Genomic DNA, 18,143 nt, shown 5'->3' with positions numbered 1-18,143 from the left:
TGCCACCACCGCATTTTTATGTATAATTTTTGTTCTTATTCAGGGCTCTGGATTAAATTTCAATTTAAATAGGTAATGATAAATGATACCGTGCTTTTAGAGCTTTATTTTTAGAATCGCAAGCCGAAAATAAAAATGCACAGCACAATAATAATTATTATTAGTCAATCTCTGTGTGTCACCATAATTCAGTGTGTCACCATAATACTATGAATTTTTATTTTTTTTTAATGTTCTGTTAACCGTCTTTTCGATTATCCGTCATACCCTTGCTCCGGTGCCCTGACGGATAATCGAGGTTCCACTGTACTTCTAATTATTGTGCCTCTTTTCACTGCAGAAGATGATGTGGCTGTTTGTCCAGATAAGGAAGGTGGGTACCAATTTTTCTTTTTAGTTCTTCAAGACTTTTAAGACGTAGAAGTATATGAAATTTTTTTTTTGTACGAAACAAGTCGTAATAAAAAACTGTTTTACTCTATATAAATATATTTCATTATAAATATGAAAATCTTTATAATATAATTACATTTTTATAAGATGTGTCGCTAACATAGTACTTAATAATAAGTAGAAAATATTACTGACTAGAATCCAATCTCATCATGGTTTATGTCTTCAAAAGTGTTTAATTATTTGTCATCATTCCGCCGTTTCTTTAGGAGTGTGTTTATTTTCTTCGCTGTGTTTAATTCCGTAAAAGAAGTATACGAAGCAACCTGCAACAAACAGTATTGATAATATTGATCCAGGATAGTATATTATTATACAGTATTCGCTCCGAGCGTTAACAAAGTGTCAAAGCAAAATCGACCGACCTGCTCATGGTGGCGGTTTTTTGAAATTTTATAAGGACGCTTTGTGTATGTTTAAATGAGACATTTAAAAAAATGTCGTGTCACGCTAGTGCTATTATGTATTAATATAAACAGAAAATAAAAACGCACTATAAATTCTTCACTTTCCAATATTGATTATCAGTTTGATTTTGTATGCATAACCTCACTATCGCAGTTTATGTCAATAAATATTTATTAACGAAAAAGAAAATATTTTGTTGCACTATAAATTACAGTATAAATTAATAACTAATGAATTCTAACAATTGTATTTGGTTATTATCACTACAAAATAAAATATTCAAGTTTAACAAAATAATCCCATAAGACTCAATGTTAAAACGTCCTTACAAAATCTGACAGCGTATCACGTGACTGTACGTAGAGGGGAGACGCACGGAGCCAATAGGAAAGAACTAAGAACTTAACGTAGGTATGCGTTTTCCGTGGTAGCAACAGAGAAGAATGTATTTAAAACGATATAGAAGCCATTAGAAGGCAGAGCCACCAAACCAATTCGTTTCGTAGGTATGTTTCTATACGAACAGCGTTGCTAAAGTAGAAAATTAACAAGAAAAATTAACAAAGTAGAGTAAAGTAAAGAAAAAATAATATATTGAATTTTTTGTAAATGAATGTTAAATAATTACTCTAGAATAACGAACAAACCTGTCTTGGGTTCGTTTGGTGCTCTATGATTGGCAGCACTGCTTATGTTATGTCAATTGTCAACGGTTTTTGTAAGAATGAAAAATGTCAATTCATTCATTCCTCTTCGATGTAGAATTATGTAATCACGTTTATTAAGAGTTGTTAGTTGTTTAAATACAAATACATAAAATATCAACACATTCTTTTATTCTATATTTCATCTACATAACAATGAATACAATAAACAAACAAATTATTTAACAGAAAAAAACTTAAGTATAAAAATATTCACTTTTCAATTAATGTGGACTCAACTTTTTGTAGTTTACCATACAATACAAAGATATTCAAATTAGTAAATAGAGGGTTGCGGTCAATTGTTTTATTTGGCCCACTTTCAAATAGAATTCATCCATAATATCGCATTCTATTGGTATTCTATATCCATAATATCCTGTGACAAATTTGGTCGAAAATGTGCGGGTTACAATACAATCGGGAGGTATATAGGCATGAGGTAGGACGATTAATGATTTATTGATTAGTTTAGGTTAGGATAATGATATATGACGACCATAGATATATTATACTCTAGATTGCGCCTTACGATCTTAAAATGGGTGACGGTTGCGACAGAGATAAATGAGCCTATTTGGTCGGTAGTCTCTTTCTAATTCAAGGGGAGTATCGACGACGTCACTATCCTACTCTATCGACGAGTATTTTAGATGATTTGACAGTTCGAGCGGATGGCGACGAGAACTGGTCGTTTGTCTTCGGACGTGGATAATCCTGGTTCGAATCCCATACCAATCTTTACTTTTTTTATTTTTTATTTAATCAATATTGCGTTTATTAGATATTATTATATCTCTAAAATAAATATAAGCAAAGAACAAGCGCGGCTCCTCCTTAGGGTCAATTGGTCAATGACCCCCCTAAAATAATCTCATAAAAATACCAATTTTATTAAAAATATCTTTTATCTAAAACTTCACTCTGAAATATAAAATTCTCTCTCAGCAGTCTGCATTGGCAAAACAAATATAATAGATATAATAACGTCGCGCCTCGCGCTATACACAAGCCCGTGGCTGGGCCGTATTTTAAATTGTCTATATACAGTTCTTATGGCTTATGGACAAATGCATGTAAAATAGAAAAGAGACGGCAGATAGCAATTTCGTGGGCGAGAGTGGGAGTGACCTTTCCGTCGTATACCTCTAGTAGAGTCGACGGCCTCACGTTTAGTTAGTTACCGTCTGCTGACCGCACTTCACGGCAGGTCTATATCGATCGCGGCGTATTTGCGTAATTTATTTTGTTTTGTTGGATTTTTTTGTGATTGTAACAAAAACAAGATGAGTGTTGTTGACGAAATAATTGCCTTAAAATCTGCTGGAACACTAAATTATGAACGGCGGCTTGAGAAAAAAGAAAGTGGTCGACCAAAACCAAACATGAATTTAAAACAAACAACAAAGGATAGGGGTAAGGACATTCAAAGATATTTTAAAGAATCAATGTACAATTTGTGTGATTGGATTTGTGGCTGCAGTGTGAGAAATGCATTTTTTTGCTATCCGTGTTTACTGTTTTCGAATGACGCTGTATGGGCGAAAAATGGAGTAACTGACATTAAGCATTTAAAAGTGAAAATTACAAAACATGCCTCTTCAACTACTCATATAAATTCATCAATGAGTTACGCAAGTTTAGGACGTGTTAACATAAGACAGCAACTTGATAGTGTATATCGTAAATCTGTGCATGACTTTAATGAATTGGTATCTAAAAATAGGTATATTTTAAACAAACTAATCGACTGTGTAAAATTTTGTGGAGTTTTCGAAATTGCATTGCGCGGTCATGACGAAAGTGACAGCTCCAATAATCGTGGAATTTTTCTGGGCCTTATCGATTTTGTTTCTGAACTGGATTTAATGTTTAAAGAACACATTGAAAAAAGTACAGTATTTAAAGGAACATCGAAAACAATTCAGAACGATATTTTAGAATCAATGTTAGCCATTGTGCATACTCATATCATGAAGGAGATTGGCCAGACAAATTTTGTGGCCATTCAAGTAGATGAGACCACAGACAGCTCCAATAAAACGCAGATGATTATCATATTGCGATATGTATTAACTGGTATTGTACATGAAAGATTTTGGAAATTTGTTAACCCCCTAGGTACTACAGCACAACATTTAACTAATGTAATATTGGAAGAACTTCAATTATTAAAAATTAATGAAGCACCTGAAAAATTGATTGCCCAAAGTTACGATGGTGCATCAGTCATGAGCGGTAAACTGGGAGGAGTACAAACAAAAATTAAAGAAATATACCCAAATGCACACTTCATTCACTGCTATGCCCATCAATTTAATCTTATCCTCCAAAAAGCGGCGAGTCAACACAAACCGATAAAAATATTTTTTGCAAATTTACACGGATTTTCGTCCTTTTTCGGCCGATCTCCAAAACGTACGATGGTTCTGGATAGAGTGGTTAAAGTAAGGCTACCTAAAGCTGCGCCTACTCGATGGGCTTTCAATACAAAATGTGTTGAAATTGTATACACTTATAAAGATGATTTAAAATCTTGCTTAGAGGAAATTATTGATGAGGAGCAAGATGGTAACAATATAAATCAAGCAACTGGTTTAAAAAGACATTTGGAAGATGAGCATTTTTTTATTTTGGTTAAATTTTTTCCATAAAATAATGCCCCATGTTGATATATTGTTTAAACAATTGCAAATGCGAGACATTGATGTTATATCTGTCAAAAATTGTATCCTGTCTTTTAACAACAATATCCAAATAATTAGAAATACTATTTTGGAATCAGAAGTACCAAGCACATCAACAGCAAAAAAAAGAAAAACTACTGCAGAGGATCCAAAGCGACGAACTGCACTTGAAATTTGTGATATTATTATATCTGAAATAAATCACAGGTTTAGTTTCAATGATCATCTCATGATTTCACAGTTATTCTACATAGAGAAATTTGAAGCATACACTACCAACTTTCCGCAAAATATTTTAAAAATGGTGACGGCTAATTATCCCACAGTGAATATTTCCAAACTAAAATCGGAACTTGAAGTCTTATATTGTCGTGAGGATTTTCGCAATAGTGCTGGTGCAGTAGCCATACTTCAGCTTTTTATTAACATGAATTTGTCTGAAACATTTTCTGAAGCAGTGAAGTTATTAAATATTTTGTGCACACTCCCTATGACAACCGTGGAAAGTGAGAGATGTTTTTCTACTTTAAAAAGAGTAAAAACATTCCTGCGTAATACGATGGGACAACCTAGACTTAGTGCCTTGTCTATGCTGAGCATCGAGAAAACGCTTGTCAAGAGCATTCCAAATTTCAATGAGAAGGTCATAGACTATTTTGCAGAACTAAAGGATAGAAGAATTGACTTAAAATATAAAAATATTTAAAGTAAGTTTCGTTTTAATAAATTTACAATTTATTATACTATAAATATTCCTATCTATATATCAGTCAATAACCTGTTCATACCATTTTTCCTATATTTTTTAAAAGATTTACTCTAAAAAAAGACAAATTTAATTTTCGGAAAACTAGGGTAAATAGTATTGAGTTTTATCTAAGTCTGTATTTTTTATCTAAAATATAAATGCTAAAAGATCTTTTAAATACTTTAAAAAATCAACAGTTTGAAGTTTTCAAACCAAAATGACCCCCCTGAAGATTGACCCACGAGCCGCCGCTGGCAAAGAAATATATAACAAATAAGAAAAACTGTGTAGGTACCTATAGATTTTTAAAAATATAAAAGCCAATGTTATTTTTTTAATAAGTTAATGGTACAATAGTATAAAGTAATTGTTAAAAATATTCGTACAAATTACCAATAATTAATATCAACATAATGTACCATCATCGATTTATTAATTGAAACGGTCATTTCAAAAACAACACGAGACACGAGTCACATATTCCTAATTTTACAGAAGAGCAAAGAAAACTACCTATATAGTCGAAAGATGGATGAAATGGATGACATCAAAATTCAGAGTTATATTGTAGTTTTGTTCCTAATGTTTTTACTGGACTGGTGTCGTTTTTGCACACAACGTTTATCTTAAAGGAGTCTATTCCTCTCAAAAAGTTAGTTTCTGAAAATTGTGGACTTTGCTGTTTTTGAAATGACCGATTCAATTATAAGTAATTAGACATTATTTTTATTTATGAAACTATTATTACAATTTTTTAAAAAGGTAGAAGCAATACAAACCTTATTCACGTCATTCGAATAAGGCCGAATTTATATTAATAACGAATGACTTATTTTACAAATAATTATGTATTCCAATATTAACTTACTATACATACATTTATTATCTGCTAGATTTACTTAGGTCCATTTTTCAGATGTAAAGATATCTAATAAACGCAATATTGATTAAATTAAAAATAAAAAAGGTAAAGTTGGTATGGGATTCGAACCACGATTATCCATGTCCGAAGACCAAAGACCATTTCTCGTCACCACCCGCTCGAACTGTCAATACATAATACTCGATAAAGTGGGATAGTCACGTCGTCGATATTCCCCTTAAATTAAAAAGAGACTACCGACCAAATAGGCTCATTTATCTCTGTCGCAACCGTCACCCATTTTAAGATCGTAAGGCGCAATCTAGAGTATTATAAATCTATGATGACGACGAATATATGATTTTGTTCTCTGTCTAATAAGTGTGATTATAATACTAGTATCTCTGTTAATATCTCTCTCTCTGTCTCTTTCTCACACACACACACTAATTTTTTAAAATCTAAGCAATATGTTAAGGAGAACCCAAGTAAACTTACCAATGACAATCCATCCTAGAAATCCAATCCAAGTGAATAAACTTAACTGCATCATCATGTAAAGATTGAACATGATACTCAAACAGGGAATAAAAGGAACAAGTGGAACCTAAAACGTTATAGAAACAATTAATAATCAAGTAAAGCGCAATGATAATTTAATCTTACCTTGAAAGATATCTTCTCTTTAGATTGAGGTTGTCTGAAAATGATAAGTGCCATCAATATCATTAATACAGCGGTAAATGAGCAGCTGGTGTAGTATGCCCTATGAGTGCCAAATAATTGAGGGTTCTTGAATATCACACAGAATATACAGGTCATCATAGCTGGAAACAAACAATTTTTCTATCAACTAAACTCTCAACGCTCAACTTTTCTATCAACTCTAATTTTAGTACTATATTCGTTTACTCTTGGTATATTCCCCGTATCTATAAGTAAGTATGTTATTACCAGGAACCTGAGATTAGACGAAGTTGTCATACTGGTTGTCTACCTAGAAGGTAATTAGCCGATGAGCTTATTTTTCTTTTTGAAATGTATAGTGTATAACCACAATAACCAGACAGCATTAGTAGTGTTGAGAAGTATTTCTGGTATATTTGTCGTATTATATAGATATAATTTTATACCACTTCTATTCAGAACTAAGTAATATTAAAAATAAAATTAAACATTCTTCAAACATCCGGCCTTTTGCAGAATGCCACTCTTCTTCTAGTGCCGACTTCACTAATGAAGGATGAAGGTTGGCTATAACCATTGCAAATTCATCTCTAGCTTCTGCTTTTCTGCAAAGCGTCTGCGTATTTAACTCGGCTCAGTCGCGAATGTTTTTCAGCCAGGATATTTGTCGTCTACCAGACCCCCTTTCCTTCGATTTTACCCTTCATAATCAGCTGTAAAAACTCGTGCTTATCATTACTAAGTATGTGCCCCACATACGCTGTTTTTCTCTTTTTAGTGGTGCTCAAAAGTTCTCTGTCTCTTTCCATTCGGTGCAACACCATTTCGTTCATAATATTATCGATCCACGGTTTTTTCAAAATTCTTTTGAAAAACCACATCTCAAAAGCTTCTAGCTTTCTCATTAGGTCAACATTAAGAGTCCAAGTTTCGACACCATAAAGAATAATGAAGTGGATATAACATTTTACCATCCGATATCGGATTTGCAGATTGAGTCTTTGGTTACTCAGAAACATCTTCATCTTCAAAAAGGCTGCTTTTGATTGCTCTATTCTTGATCGAATTTCTGATTTCGGTTTTAGATCTCCTAAGTATTTAATTTTGTCCACTTGTTCGATATCTTCATTTTTATGTGGATCCTTTCTTTTTGTTTATTGTTAAGCCAAACTGTTCCCCAGTATCACAAATTTATTCAGAAGGGTCTGTAGGTCTTCCTCACTTTCAGCGATAATGACTGTATCGTCGGCATAAAGAATGTTATTTGTATTTTCACCATTTATCTTGATCCCTTCTGTGCTGTTTCCAAGTGCTTGTGTAAATAACTCTTCGGAGTATATGTATATTAAATAGTAATGGTGAAAATACACAGTCCTGTCTCACTCCTCTGAATGCCATTGCCACATTTATAGCATTACGGCATGCACAAAATTCATAAAACATTGTATAAGTATATAATATTTATCTTTTATCAGTTAACCGTCCAAAAATGTTATAATCAACGCAAGGACGTCTTCATACCACTCATAGATTACCAAGAGATCAATAACTCACTGTCAACTCAAGAAATGCAAACAATAAGAGCATTGCTTATGAGCATTAATGCTTATGAGAACATACTAAATAACTTGTTTACTTACTGAAGAAAAGTGTGCTGATGTTGGTCACTATAGAAGATGTCTTATTGGGAATCTTGTTTTTGCTGATGTTGAATAGGCTTCCGAAGTACTTTCTTTTCCTTTTTATAGCAAACGTCTGCTCCGATACTGGCTCTATCACAGTGGATGTTGTTTCATACCTAAAAAGAAACAATGATTTTGAAATAAAATAGAACTCTGAATAAAAGAGAACTTTAAATAAAATCGAATTGTAGTGTAGTAATTGACTATCTCTCTTCCATGACGCTACAACCCAAGTCAGGTCCCGACCTCTCTCTCCAATCATCCCTTTCATTGGCTTTTGTAGCGGAATTTTGCTTGCATGAGGAGTAAGGACAATAGATCTGTAACTGCTGCATACGGTTAGTGATCCTTTCTTATGGATAGGGGGAAAGGTTGATTAGCACTTCTCATCAGGTTCTTCATCTAAGATACATATAATTATACCAATAATTGTGGCTCAATCCCATATAAATATAATACTTAAATTAGACATACCCCAAGAAAACAGTTTCAGAATCATCTTAATGGAACTCTTAAATAAAATGGACTAGACAAAAAGTAATCGGAATAATCAAAAATCTACCATAGGAAAAAAGCGCTATCTGAAGGATTGCCCGACAAGGAAGTCCGATAGGAAAAAAGGAGCCCGACAAGGTTGCTTTTTGTCCCCTTTATTTATTGTCTATCTAATGTCTATTCGGAACATGCTAAAAAAGGTGTAAAAGTAAATGGGAAAACAAGAAACAACACACCAAAAGGTCCAAAACAGAAACAGTCACACAAATCAATAAGGCAAAAGTAAATATTATAGATGCCGATGCCGAACTTAGGCCATGACATGTTTTGAACAAGTTATGAAGAAAATTACATATCAATATGTTGCAAGACATCTCACGGCTTTTACAACAATGATGCTGATGACTATAACGAAAATTGTTGAAGTGTTTGATTGTTTTAACTTACCTTAATACTATAACTGATGCAGCTACTATCACATAAGAGAAGAAAGCACCGATAGTCATTAAGTCCATCAAAGCATTCAAGTCAAGGAATGTCGCCATCAACCCTAGAAATAAAAAAATGGACAATATAAATATTATTCTGTCACAAAATATTGAAGATCTTAAAATTCTGCTTAATCGCATTCACGAAGTAGGAGATAAAATGGGTATTAAAATAAACTCAAACCAAACCAAGCTTTGTCTTTAGTCGTGACCCACATCTCGATGCAAAGCTTCAATTAAATGGAGACCAAGTTGAAAAAGTACACAAAATGACATATTTGGAAACTACCCTAATAGACCAATTAGATCCAGGCATAGAAATAAAACACAGAATATTAATTACTAGAACTACATTTATATTATAGAGATATTTCTTTGCAAAAATCATCTCAGTTTAGAACTAAGACAAAAAAAAAGGTTGTGATATGTTCTGTACTTTTGTATGGTGTAGAAGTTTGGACACTAAAAGTATCAAGCATGACCAGAATTGAAACATTGGAAATGAGGAGAGCAAGAAAAACTAATGAGAAAGTATTAAGGAGGGCCAGCAAAGATAGAGAATTGCTATAGACTGTAAAACTCCGGAAAATGTCTTATCTGAGACATATAGTGAGGAGGTATCGATATATAGAATAGATAATACAACTGAGCCTTAGAGGCAAAATATAATAGAAGTCAGGGGCGGCTCGTGATGGTACAAGATGGTGAGGCACACTACACTTGAGGATTATTATTATTATGGTTAGATTTTCTTTAATAGCCGGAAGGTCGATTTTGTGACGTCATAACGTCACAGAACGGCACCGTATTTATTTTAAGGCTTGCAAACGATATTAAATAACAATTTTATTCGCAAAAGAATAGCTACGAAAGTTCTAAGTCTCTAACAGGTTCATACTCATAGTAGCTGTTTTTTAGCTAAAAATAATAATTAATATGATTCCACATATCAAAACAGCGTGAATCAGATGTTTCGTCGTTGGCTCATCAGCGTTGAACACTTGAACAGCCATATTAAGCAAAATTTACATTATATACTACATGAAAACAACGGACAACTGATTCCAGTGGCGTAACTGGGGGGGGGGGGGGGGTTGGGGGTTATAAGCCTTAAATGCCTTAAATCCTTAAAGCCTTAAATCCATACCCCCAGAGACCCACCAGTTGTAGCCCCCCTTAGGATCATTCTGGTTTGGCCGTTGACTGATTATGTTATTATTAATCACTTGCCAAAATGAAATTATGGTACGCAAACAATATACCTGCAAACACGTGATAATTTCATTTTAGAACCAATTTTATTATATTGTAAATGTATTGCATATATGCAAATAGAAACAAGCAAGTAAGCAAATTACGGTTGTATTATAAGATTGTTTTTTATGTTAAATAAACTAAGGGTTAAATTTTATTTTTTTGGTTTTTTATTTATTTTATAAACAGCGTACTTAAAAGTAAATTAATTATTATGAAAGAAATCATAATTTCTAATTTTTGTATTAATTTATTTATTTAATCGACATTGGCAAATGACTTTCAGCCAGTCAGAGCATAATAACATATTCTAAACATCTATTGTATCTCTTATACTAATAGTAAGTACACGTAACTAGAACAAACTGCTCTAACAAACTACCTAAAACTGCAAAACCACGCTAGAGGCATAGTTTTGCCTGCCTCTGAAAGGATACTTAATCCCGCTTCCAAAAATTATTCTCAGTCATGCTGCCGGCCGATCTCCGTCGGCTTCGTAATATGCTAGACGAGGTACCATCAGAGGCAGTGCCTCTAAAAGACAGTTTTACATTATGCTATTTTCATGCTAGGCAAGAGCCATGCAAGACAGATCACGCTACTGCGCATGCCCACGCGCTATTTTCATGCAATTCCTGTGCTAGACGAAAAATTAAAACGTGTTATATTTTTCATGCTATTTTGATGCAAGTCCTGTCAAAATTCATGTTGCCAATATGACAAAATTTATAGTTTAGAAAAAAACTTAACCTTATTGTGTAAGTTTAAATGGTATTTATTGGATGTAATAATTTGTGGTTTATATTTGAATATATTTAATTATGGACTGAAGTTTTTAAGTGAAATATCTAAAGTTAATATTTTGATATATTTCTTTTATTGGCAACAATGAAAGTGGTATCTAAAATTGCACAGAAATAGCTCCGATGTAAAAAGGTTAGGGTAGGCAAGAGATATACCATGCAAGACGGACTTGCATAGCATGAGACTTGCATAGCCTTGATGTAAAGCTGCTTTAATCGGTGTGTTATGAAGAACAGGTCAGGGCCGTACTAATTTTTTTTTATCATAAAAATAAAGTTAATAAAAAAAGTTTTATAATAAAAATTAAATTATTTAGCAATTTTCAAAAAGTTAAATTGTATTTAAAGAATTATTGATGATGATATAACGAAAATAAAGTTATTTAGCAAATTTCAAACAGTTAAATTGTATTTAAAGAATTGATGATGAAATAACGAAATAACGTAAATAGTCGATTGGTATACTGGTGAGACACTGCCTCACCTGCCTCATAGGACCAGCCGCCACTGATAGAAGTATAAAAGTGTAGGAAGAAAACAAGTTCTTTGGTTAAAAAATATTCGTGAAATGACTCAGATATCAAATGCAGGATACTTATCCCATGTTGCAGAAGATCGAGAAGCCTTCGCAATGGTGATCGCCATAACGCCGGATAATTCTGATATGGCACGTGAAGAAGAAGAAGACAATATATTAATTAAAAATAGAAAATAGCCGGTTTCGTTTTGATTTAAATCTGTCTCTTGCCATTCCCCGATAACACTATTTATAGGTCTACCTGCCTGTTGTCAAGGAGGTTATGCAAGAAGACAAATTTACATCAAAACTTCCGTATTTCTCGGCACAAAATAAAACTATTTAGACCGGAGTAAGGTTAGAACGCCCTCTAATATTTCAATATATTAATTGTAAATAGTGAACAATTTTTTTCTCTAATTGTCTTCACTACCACCGCAATGGAGTAATATTGCAGCTTTTTGATAATACAGGTAACATTTAACGAAGGTTCGAAAATATTATATCATTTCAATTAACAATATTTTAGGAAACTTAAGAAGGACTTATAAGAAATTCTTGGATAAGCTCCAAGCACTTGGTTTAATATTGTCAGCAAGTCAGTTATTTCTAGTAAACATCTCCTGTAAACAAAGAAAGAGTATCTGTCAATATACCTGATATCACTCCAGATAAAATAGTCGAGATCAACGGAGTCTTCGTGCCAGGATGAACGTTGGCTAAAAATTTGAAGATCAGTCCATCATCTGCCATGGCGTACACCACTCTAGGAGTAAAGTACATTGATCCAAAAGCGCTTGAAGATAGAGCAAAAATGGCTCCGATGGTCACTATCCATTTTACCTCTATCCATCCGAACTGTTCGAAGACGTATGGGAAGGGTGCATTCTCGTTCTAAAAGGCCAAAAACAAATTAGACTTAGAGACTCACTGATAGGTCTGAATCCGCCTACCAAAAACAAGTTGATTAATAGCAAGCTGAAAACTTGTTAATAGCTTAAAGGTGTCTAGTCGGACAAACTTTGATGTACGGGAACACTGGAACAGGGGAAGTTTTAATTGTGGAACAGTTTAACAGGTTAAAATTTGGAACGTCAGACTACGAAAACGTCCCATGTATTTTGTCGGACAGAACTTCCAATTTATTTGTTGCCCTTTCATTAAACTCTAATGCAAAATCACCAACATAATTCCTGTCATTTAACATGTTCTACGTGTCGGACTCCTGATTAACCCAGTTGGTGATAAATACCGTAAATTAAAATGCCCAGTTGGTGATAAATACCAGTCTGATTTTCGCATGAGAGTTTAATTAAAGGGTAACAAATCAACTGGAAGTTCTGTCCGACAAAATACATGTGACGTTTTCGTAGTCTGACGTTTTAATTTTTTAACTTGTTCCACAATTAAAACTTTCCCTGTTCCAATGTTCGCATAAATCAAAGTTTGTCCGATTAGACACCGTTAAACTATATATTAACAAATTTTCAGCTTGCTATTAATAAACTTTTTCTGGTACGCGGGATCCAGGCCTATGAATAAAATGTGATTAAATCACGCTGTACTACAAACTATAAACAATATGACCAAAACTTCACGTTGATATTGTAACGTTATATTATAAATGACACATGTTTGTTATTTTTATTCAAATAATCATTTCATTCCAATTTCGGTTGACTTTATTTATTTGTTAACTTTCTGTTTTGTTTTACTATTTCTCTTCTAAAAATAGTTGGCGGTAACATGTTTGATCAACTAAATATTATATTTGATCTTTCACCTATTTTCTATCCTTAGTTTTCCCCGTATTCAATCCCAATAACTAACTTAATCGTATGCATATATAAAATTTCTATAGTGTCTATGCCATATCCACAAGTTGATACAAAATATTTGTCAGTTGGCTTGGCAACGTATTCAGTCCCAATAACTAACTTAATCGTATGCATATATAAAATTGCTATAGTGTCTATGCCATACCCACAAGTTGAAACAAAATATTTGTCAGTTGGCTTGGCAACTCTTGACTTCCATTCTGTCATGTTAGTCTGTGCTTTAAGAAAATGTTTTTATAATGTCTGTTATCTATTTAAGTTGATGTTTCAGTTAATAAATTCATTTTATTTCGTTAAATCTTCTTGGGGTGAGTATTAATTTCATGTCTTATTTGTCCCTTCCAAAACTTATTGTTTACTTTTTCAATTAACATAAGACGAACTTACACATGAGTGATTGAGCTAGACGAAGCCTTAAACAATCGGCTCCCATAGTTAATTGAAGATTTATTGTTATACATTAACCACCAACTTTCTGTGGTAGTTGCCATGTTACACATTGGCGCCCAACGTGGCATTTCCTGAGTTAACTTAAGAAATCCCTGAGTAGTAGGAACTTTTATTGATTTCAAATAATAATTTATCAATTATATGCTGCTAATTTATGCTAGTTTCCTTTCGAAAATAATCAAAGACCAACGTGCAGCATTTAAATAAAAATATTTACCTAACCTGCAGATAATAAGGCCATGCGAGCGTCAAAACTGTCGATATGCTAAAGTAGACGACGAAAACGAGCAGTAACGAGATCAAAATGGCGAGAGGAATGTTCCTTTTAGGGTTTTTGGCTTCGTCGCTGCAAGCTGCAGGAGCATCGAATCCGGTGAAACCAAAAAAGCAATTGGGCGTTCCTGCGATTACTCCTGCAACCCCGTATGGGAAGAATCCTCCTGTTCCCGCTTGTTCTTTGTACTCAGGTTTGATGCTTTCTTTGGCAATTGTCCAGTTTTTGATATCAGCTAAAACAAAATGACAAATGTTATTCTGTCCCAATTATTATAGGAATTAGTCCTGTCGCCAGGGGGGGTACAACGGCCTTCTTAATTCAGATGGACTTACCCAAGTTTTTTTTATGTATTTTGGCCCGTAGAATACGAATTTTTTGGGTAACAGTTGATCCGGATGTCGATAAGATTGTTATAAACAAAGAAGTTGAGGAATTACATGACAGCGATTTCTCGCAAAACAAAACATTTTTTTGTATTTTTTGGGTCATTCTAACCAAAAAATGTTCCTACAAGTTTTTTCGTAGGATGCATAGTTTTCGAGATAAACGCGGCTGAACTTTCAAAAAATCGAAAAATTACAATTTTTGAACCCGAATAACCTTTGAAGAAAAAATAAAATAGCAATTCTGCTTACCAGCTTTAAAAGTTTGAGTCAAATTATATCTGTTTTGAATATTTGCATTGCTACAAATTTATTTTTTGATTGTTAAAAAAAGCTATAAACACATAGTGTTTCCCGTGCCTAATACATGCGTTTTAATGCATGCTACGTAGAAATAGCCCCGCTTGCACTCTTATCTCCTCTACCTACCCGTTTGATTTTAAATGAGAAATCATTGAAAACATCACTCAAGCACTAGGTGTTTATAGCTTTGTTTTAACAATAAAATAATAAATTTTTAGCAATACAAATAATTAAAACCGATATAATTTGACTTGAACTTTCAAATGCGGTAAGCAGAATTGCTATTTTATTTTTTAATCAAAAGTTATTCGGGTTCAAAAATTGCAATTTTTCGATTTTTTGAAAGTTCAACCCCGTTTATCTCGAAAACTATGCATCCTACGAAAAAAATTGTAGGAACATTTTTTGGTTAGAATGGCCCAAAAAATACAAAAAAATCTTTTGTTTTGCGAGAAATCGCTGTTATGTGATTCCTCAACTTCTTGGTTTATAACAATCTTATCGACATCCGGATCAACTGTTACCCAAAAAATTCGTGTTCTACAAGTCAAAATACATAAAAAAAACTTGGGTAAGTCCATCTGAATACAGGAGGCCGTTGTACCCCCCCTGGCGACAGGACTAAATATGTAAGTATAAAGATCATAATATACATTGAAACATAGTTATACGCCAGCTTTAAAATACGTTCATTCATAAATTTCTACTTCAAACGTTTGTGGATAATAATTAATCTTTTCGTTCTTTAACAAATAAAGTTTTTTTTGAAGTTATACTTCTTTAGCATACTAATTACAATGACCTGCCAACAATTGTTCAATATGTCGGTTATGGGTAAACACATGTTGTGTATATTAGTTTTTATTGTTGTGAGGACAGAGAAAAAAGCAAGTTTATAATTGTAGTGACTTTTTAAATAGTTTTTAAAAAATCATTTTAATACCTCCATACCTCCATTTTATATACATAACTCCATATTCTTTTTACCTTCAGAGTTTTCCATCATGATTCCAAGACCTTATCCTAATCTTTCTAACCTGTAATGTTCCCAGTAGAGGCCAGGATAACTGCTTTAAGGGCTTCTCTGTCAGCTAGTGTATTGTTGGCCGTACTCTGCCACTAGGAGGCACGTACTTTATATGAATATAATCTAGTGTATAGTCGAGAGTGGAGAACATTGTTTCTCTTGTAAGATGCATGGAACAGGGTCCATGAGATGATAAAGAGTAAGTGAAAGAACACTATCAAGCACTGAGTACTGAGAAGCTACAGGAACTGGAGAGCATCAGGCTAGAATAAATCGGCTTTCTCCTCTTATCAAGGAAATTCTTGCAAAATAAATGCACGTAACAAGTTTTTCAGAAAAACTAACAATATGTGTTAAGTCCAAAAATCAAGAATCAAATAAAATTGTATACTGAGGTTACACACTGTAGTATGCTTCTTTCACGTTTCTTTCTTGTAAATAGGGAAAAACATCCAAAGCTGACTCATTATCGCTTGTTCAATTTCAATATATCTTTCAGTTTAAGCACAAACTTGCGCTTTTTCTAGGATACGTGTATCTTGTGGTGACCAAAAAATTCTCATTTGGTACCACTTTTAAAAGTTGAACTATTAAAATTCCACTAAGAGCAACACTAGTTTTTTTGGGTTATCCACTATAAATACTATCAAAAATTAATGTATCTCTTACCTTTAATTGCACAAGCCACAATGACAGTAAATATCGTCAGTAGGTTCAAGACAGTGCAAATATTATTGAACATGGAAGATTCCTTCATACCAACAGATAGAAGAACTAAAAATAAATACATAAAATTTAAAATCATTAAAAAAGTTTTTCGTAAAATGTCAAGACTATCTTTTAAGCTTGTACAAACGATAACCAGATTGTAGTAGTATTGGACCATTGTGCAAATATGTTATCACTATTTTTTGAGTCTTTCAATAAATATTTTCCTTCTTATCATTCTAAGTAAAGAAATGTTGCTTGAAATATTTCATCTTTCATGAAACTTTTTTGACTCTTTTAAGAATTGCTTCATTTGCTCTAGAATAATGGATATATTTGAATAAAGAATGTTTGTACTGCTTAGTTTAGTACTTACTTGTTAGAAGTATAATGATTGCTAAAGCTAGAATGTCTGGCGTGTGTGTGAGATAAGGCACATCCATGGAAAACCAGCTTCCAATGGTTAAAGCAATTTGCTTCTCAAACAGAGCGTCAATATAACTGCTCATTCCACTAGCCACACTTGCAGCTCCTAAAAGCAAGAAAATAAATGAAATGAAATGAGTGTCGACAACGATCCAAGTAACCTGTTTACCCAGATACGAAAATACCAAACGGGCGACGCTTAGGAACATATTCTAACAGTGCATCTCAGATTACCCATCTGAATCGTTATCATTTTTGTACTCTAATACAGAGTATGGTATAAAACAAAATGAAAATAAACGGTTTCGTTTTGATTCAAATTTGGTCCCTTGCCACCCACCGACACTTGTTTCTAGGTTTACCCGTTGTCAAGGAGGCTTTGCAAGAAGACCGATCTGAATCAAAACGCTTGTCTGCTCGGTATAAATAATGATATATTTGTACCGAAGTATGGTTAGAACGTCCTCTAACGGGGAATTATGAAATTAGTATCGACAAGGATCCAAGTAATCTGTTTACCCAGGTACTTCTTTTTCATGTACCATGTCCTTTCAGAACGTTTGTTACCATCATAGCTATCTTAATTTTATTCACTGCCACCCTAAATAGCATGCTTGGATCAACACCATACCAATCTCGCAAGTTCTTCAACCATGAAGTACTTCTTTGTCATGGACTGCGTTTGCCTATTTTTCCTTGCATGATATTTTGTAGCAACCAATATTTGGGACGTCTCATTCTCATTACATGTCCGAAATACTCCAGCTTTCTCTGCTTGATGCTTTTTATGATCTCAGTAGTCTTGCTGAGACATTCTAGTATTGTGGAGTTTCGAATCTTTTCCACCCAGGAAACTTTTAAAATTCTTCTATAGCACCACATTTCGAAAGCCTCAAGGCGATTTAGATCGATTTTATTCACAGTCCAGCACTCGACACCGTAA

At 33.5% G+C, this 18,143-nt stretch overlaps 1 protein-coding gene across 2 annotated transcripts in view; it reads right to left on the bottom strand.

Annotated features, from left to right (window-relative positions):
* Positions 1-471: 471 nt before the first annotated feature.
* The window catches only part of LOC126883394 (high affinity cationic amino acid transporter 1-like), a 78,821-nt gene continuing 61,149 nt past the window's right edge, over positions 472-18,143 (bottom strand). For both annotated transcript variants that reach the window (XM_050648926.1, XM_050648927.1), the window contains exons 4-12: positions 17,151-17,306; positions 16,736-16,840; positions 14,299-14,585; positions 12,445-12,682; positions 9,174-9,276; positions 8,190-8,347; positions 6,529-6,689; positions 6,361-6,469; positions 472-719 (exon numbers count right to left, since the gene is read on the bottom strand). In XM_050648926.1, coding sequence (XP_050504883.1) covers positions 643-719; positions 6,361-6,469; positions 6,529-6,689; positions 8,190-8,347; positions 9,174-9,276; positions 12,445-12,682; positions 14,299-14,585; positions 16,736-16,840; positions 17,151-17,306 — 1,394 coding nt within the window. In that variant the 3' untranslated portion in view covers positions 472-642. The remainder of the gene's footprint in view (positions 720-6,360; positions 6,470-6,528; positions 6,690-8,189; positions 8,348-9,173; positions 9,277-12,444; positions 12,683-14,298; positions 14,586-16,735; positions 16,841-17,150; positions 17,307-18,143) is intronic.

The sequence above is a fragment of the Diabrotica virgifera genome, chromosome 4 (genome assembly GCF_917563875.1).
Source record: "Diabrotica virgifera virgifera chromosome 4, PGI_DIABVI_V3a".
Taxonomy (NCBI): Eukaryota; Metazoa; Arthropoda; class Insecta; order Coleoptera; family Chrysomelidae; genus Diabrotica; species Diabrotica virgifera.
The sequence above is the reverse complement of the archived record's forward strand: the minus strand, read 5'-3'. Positions and strand labels throughout refer to the sequence as shown.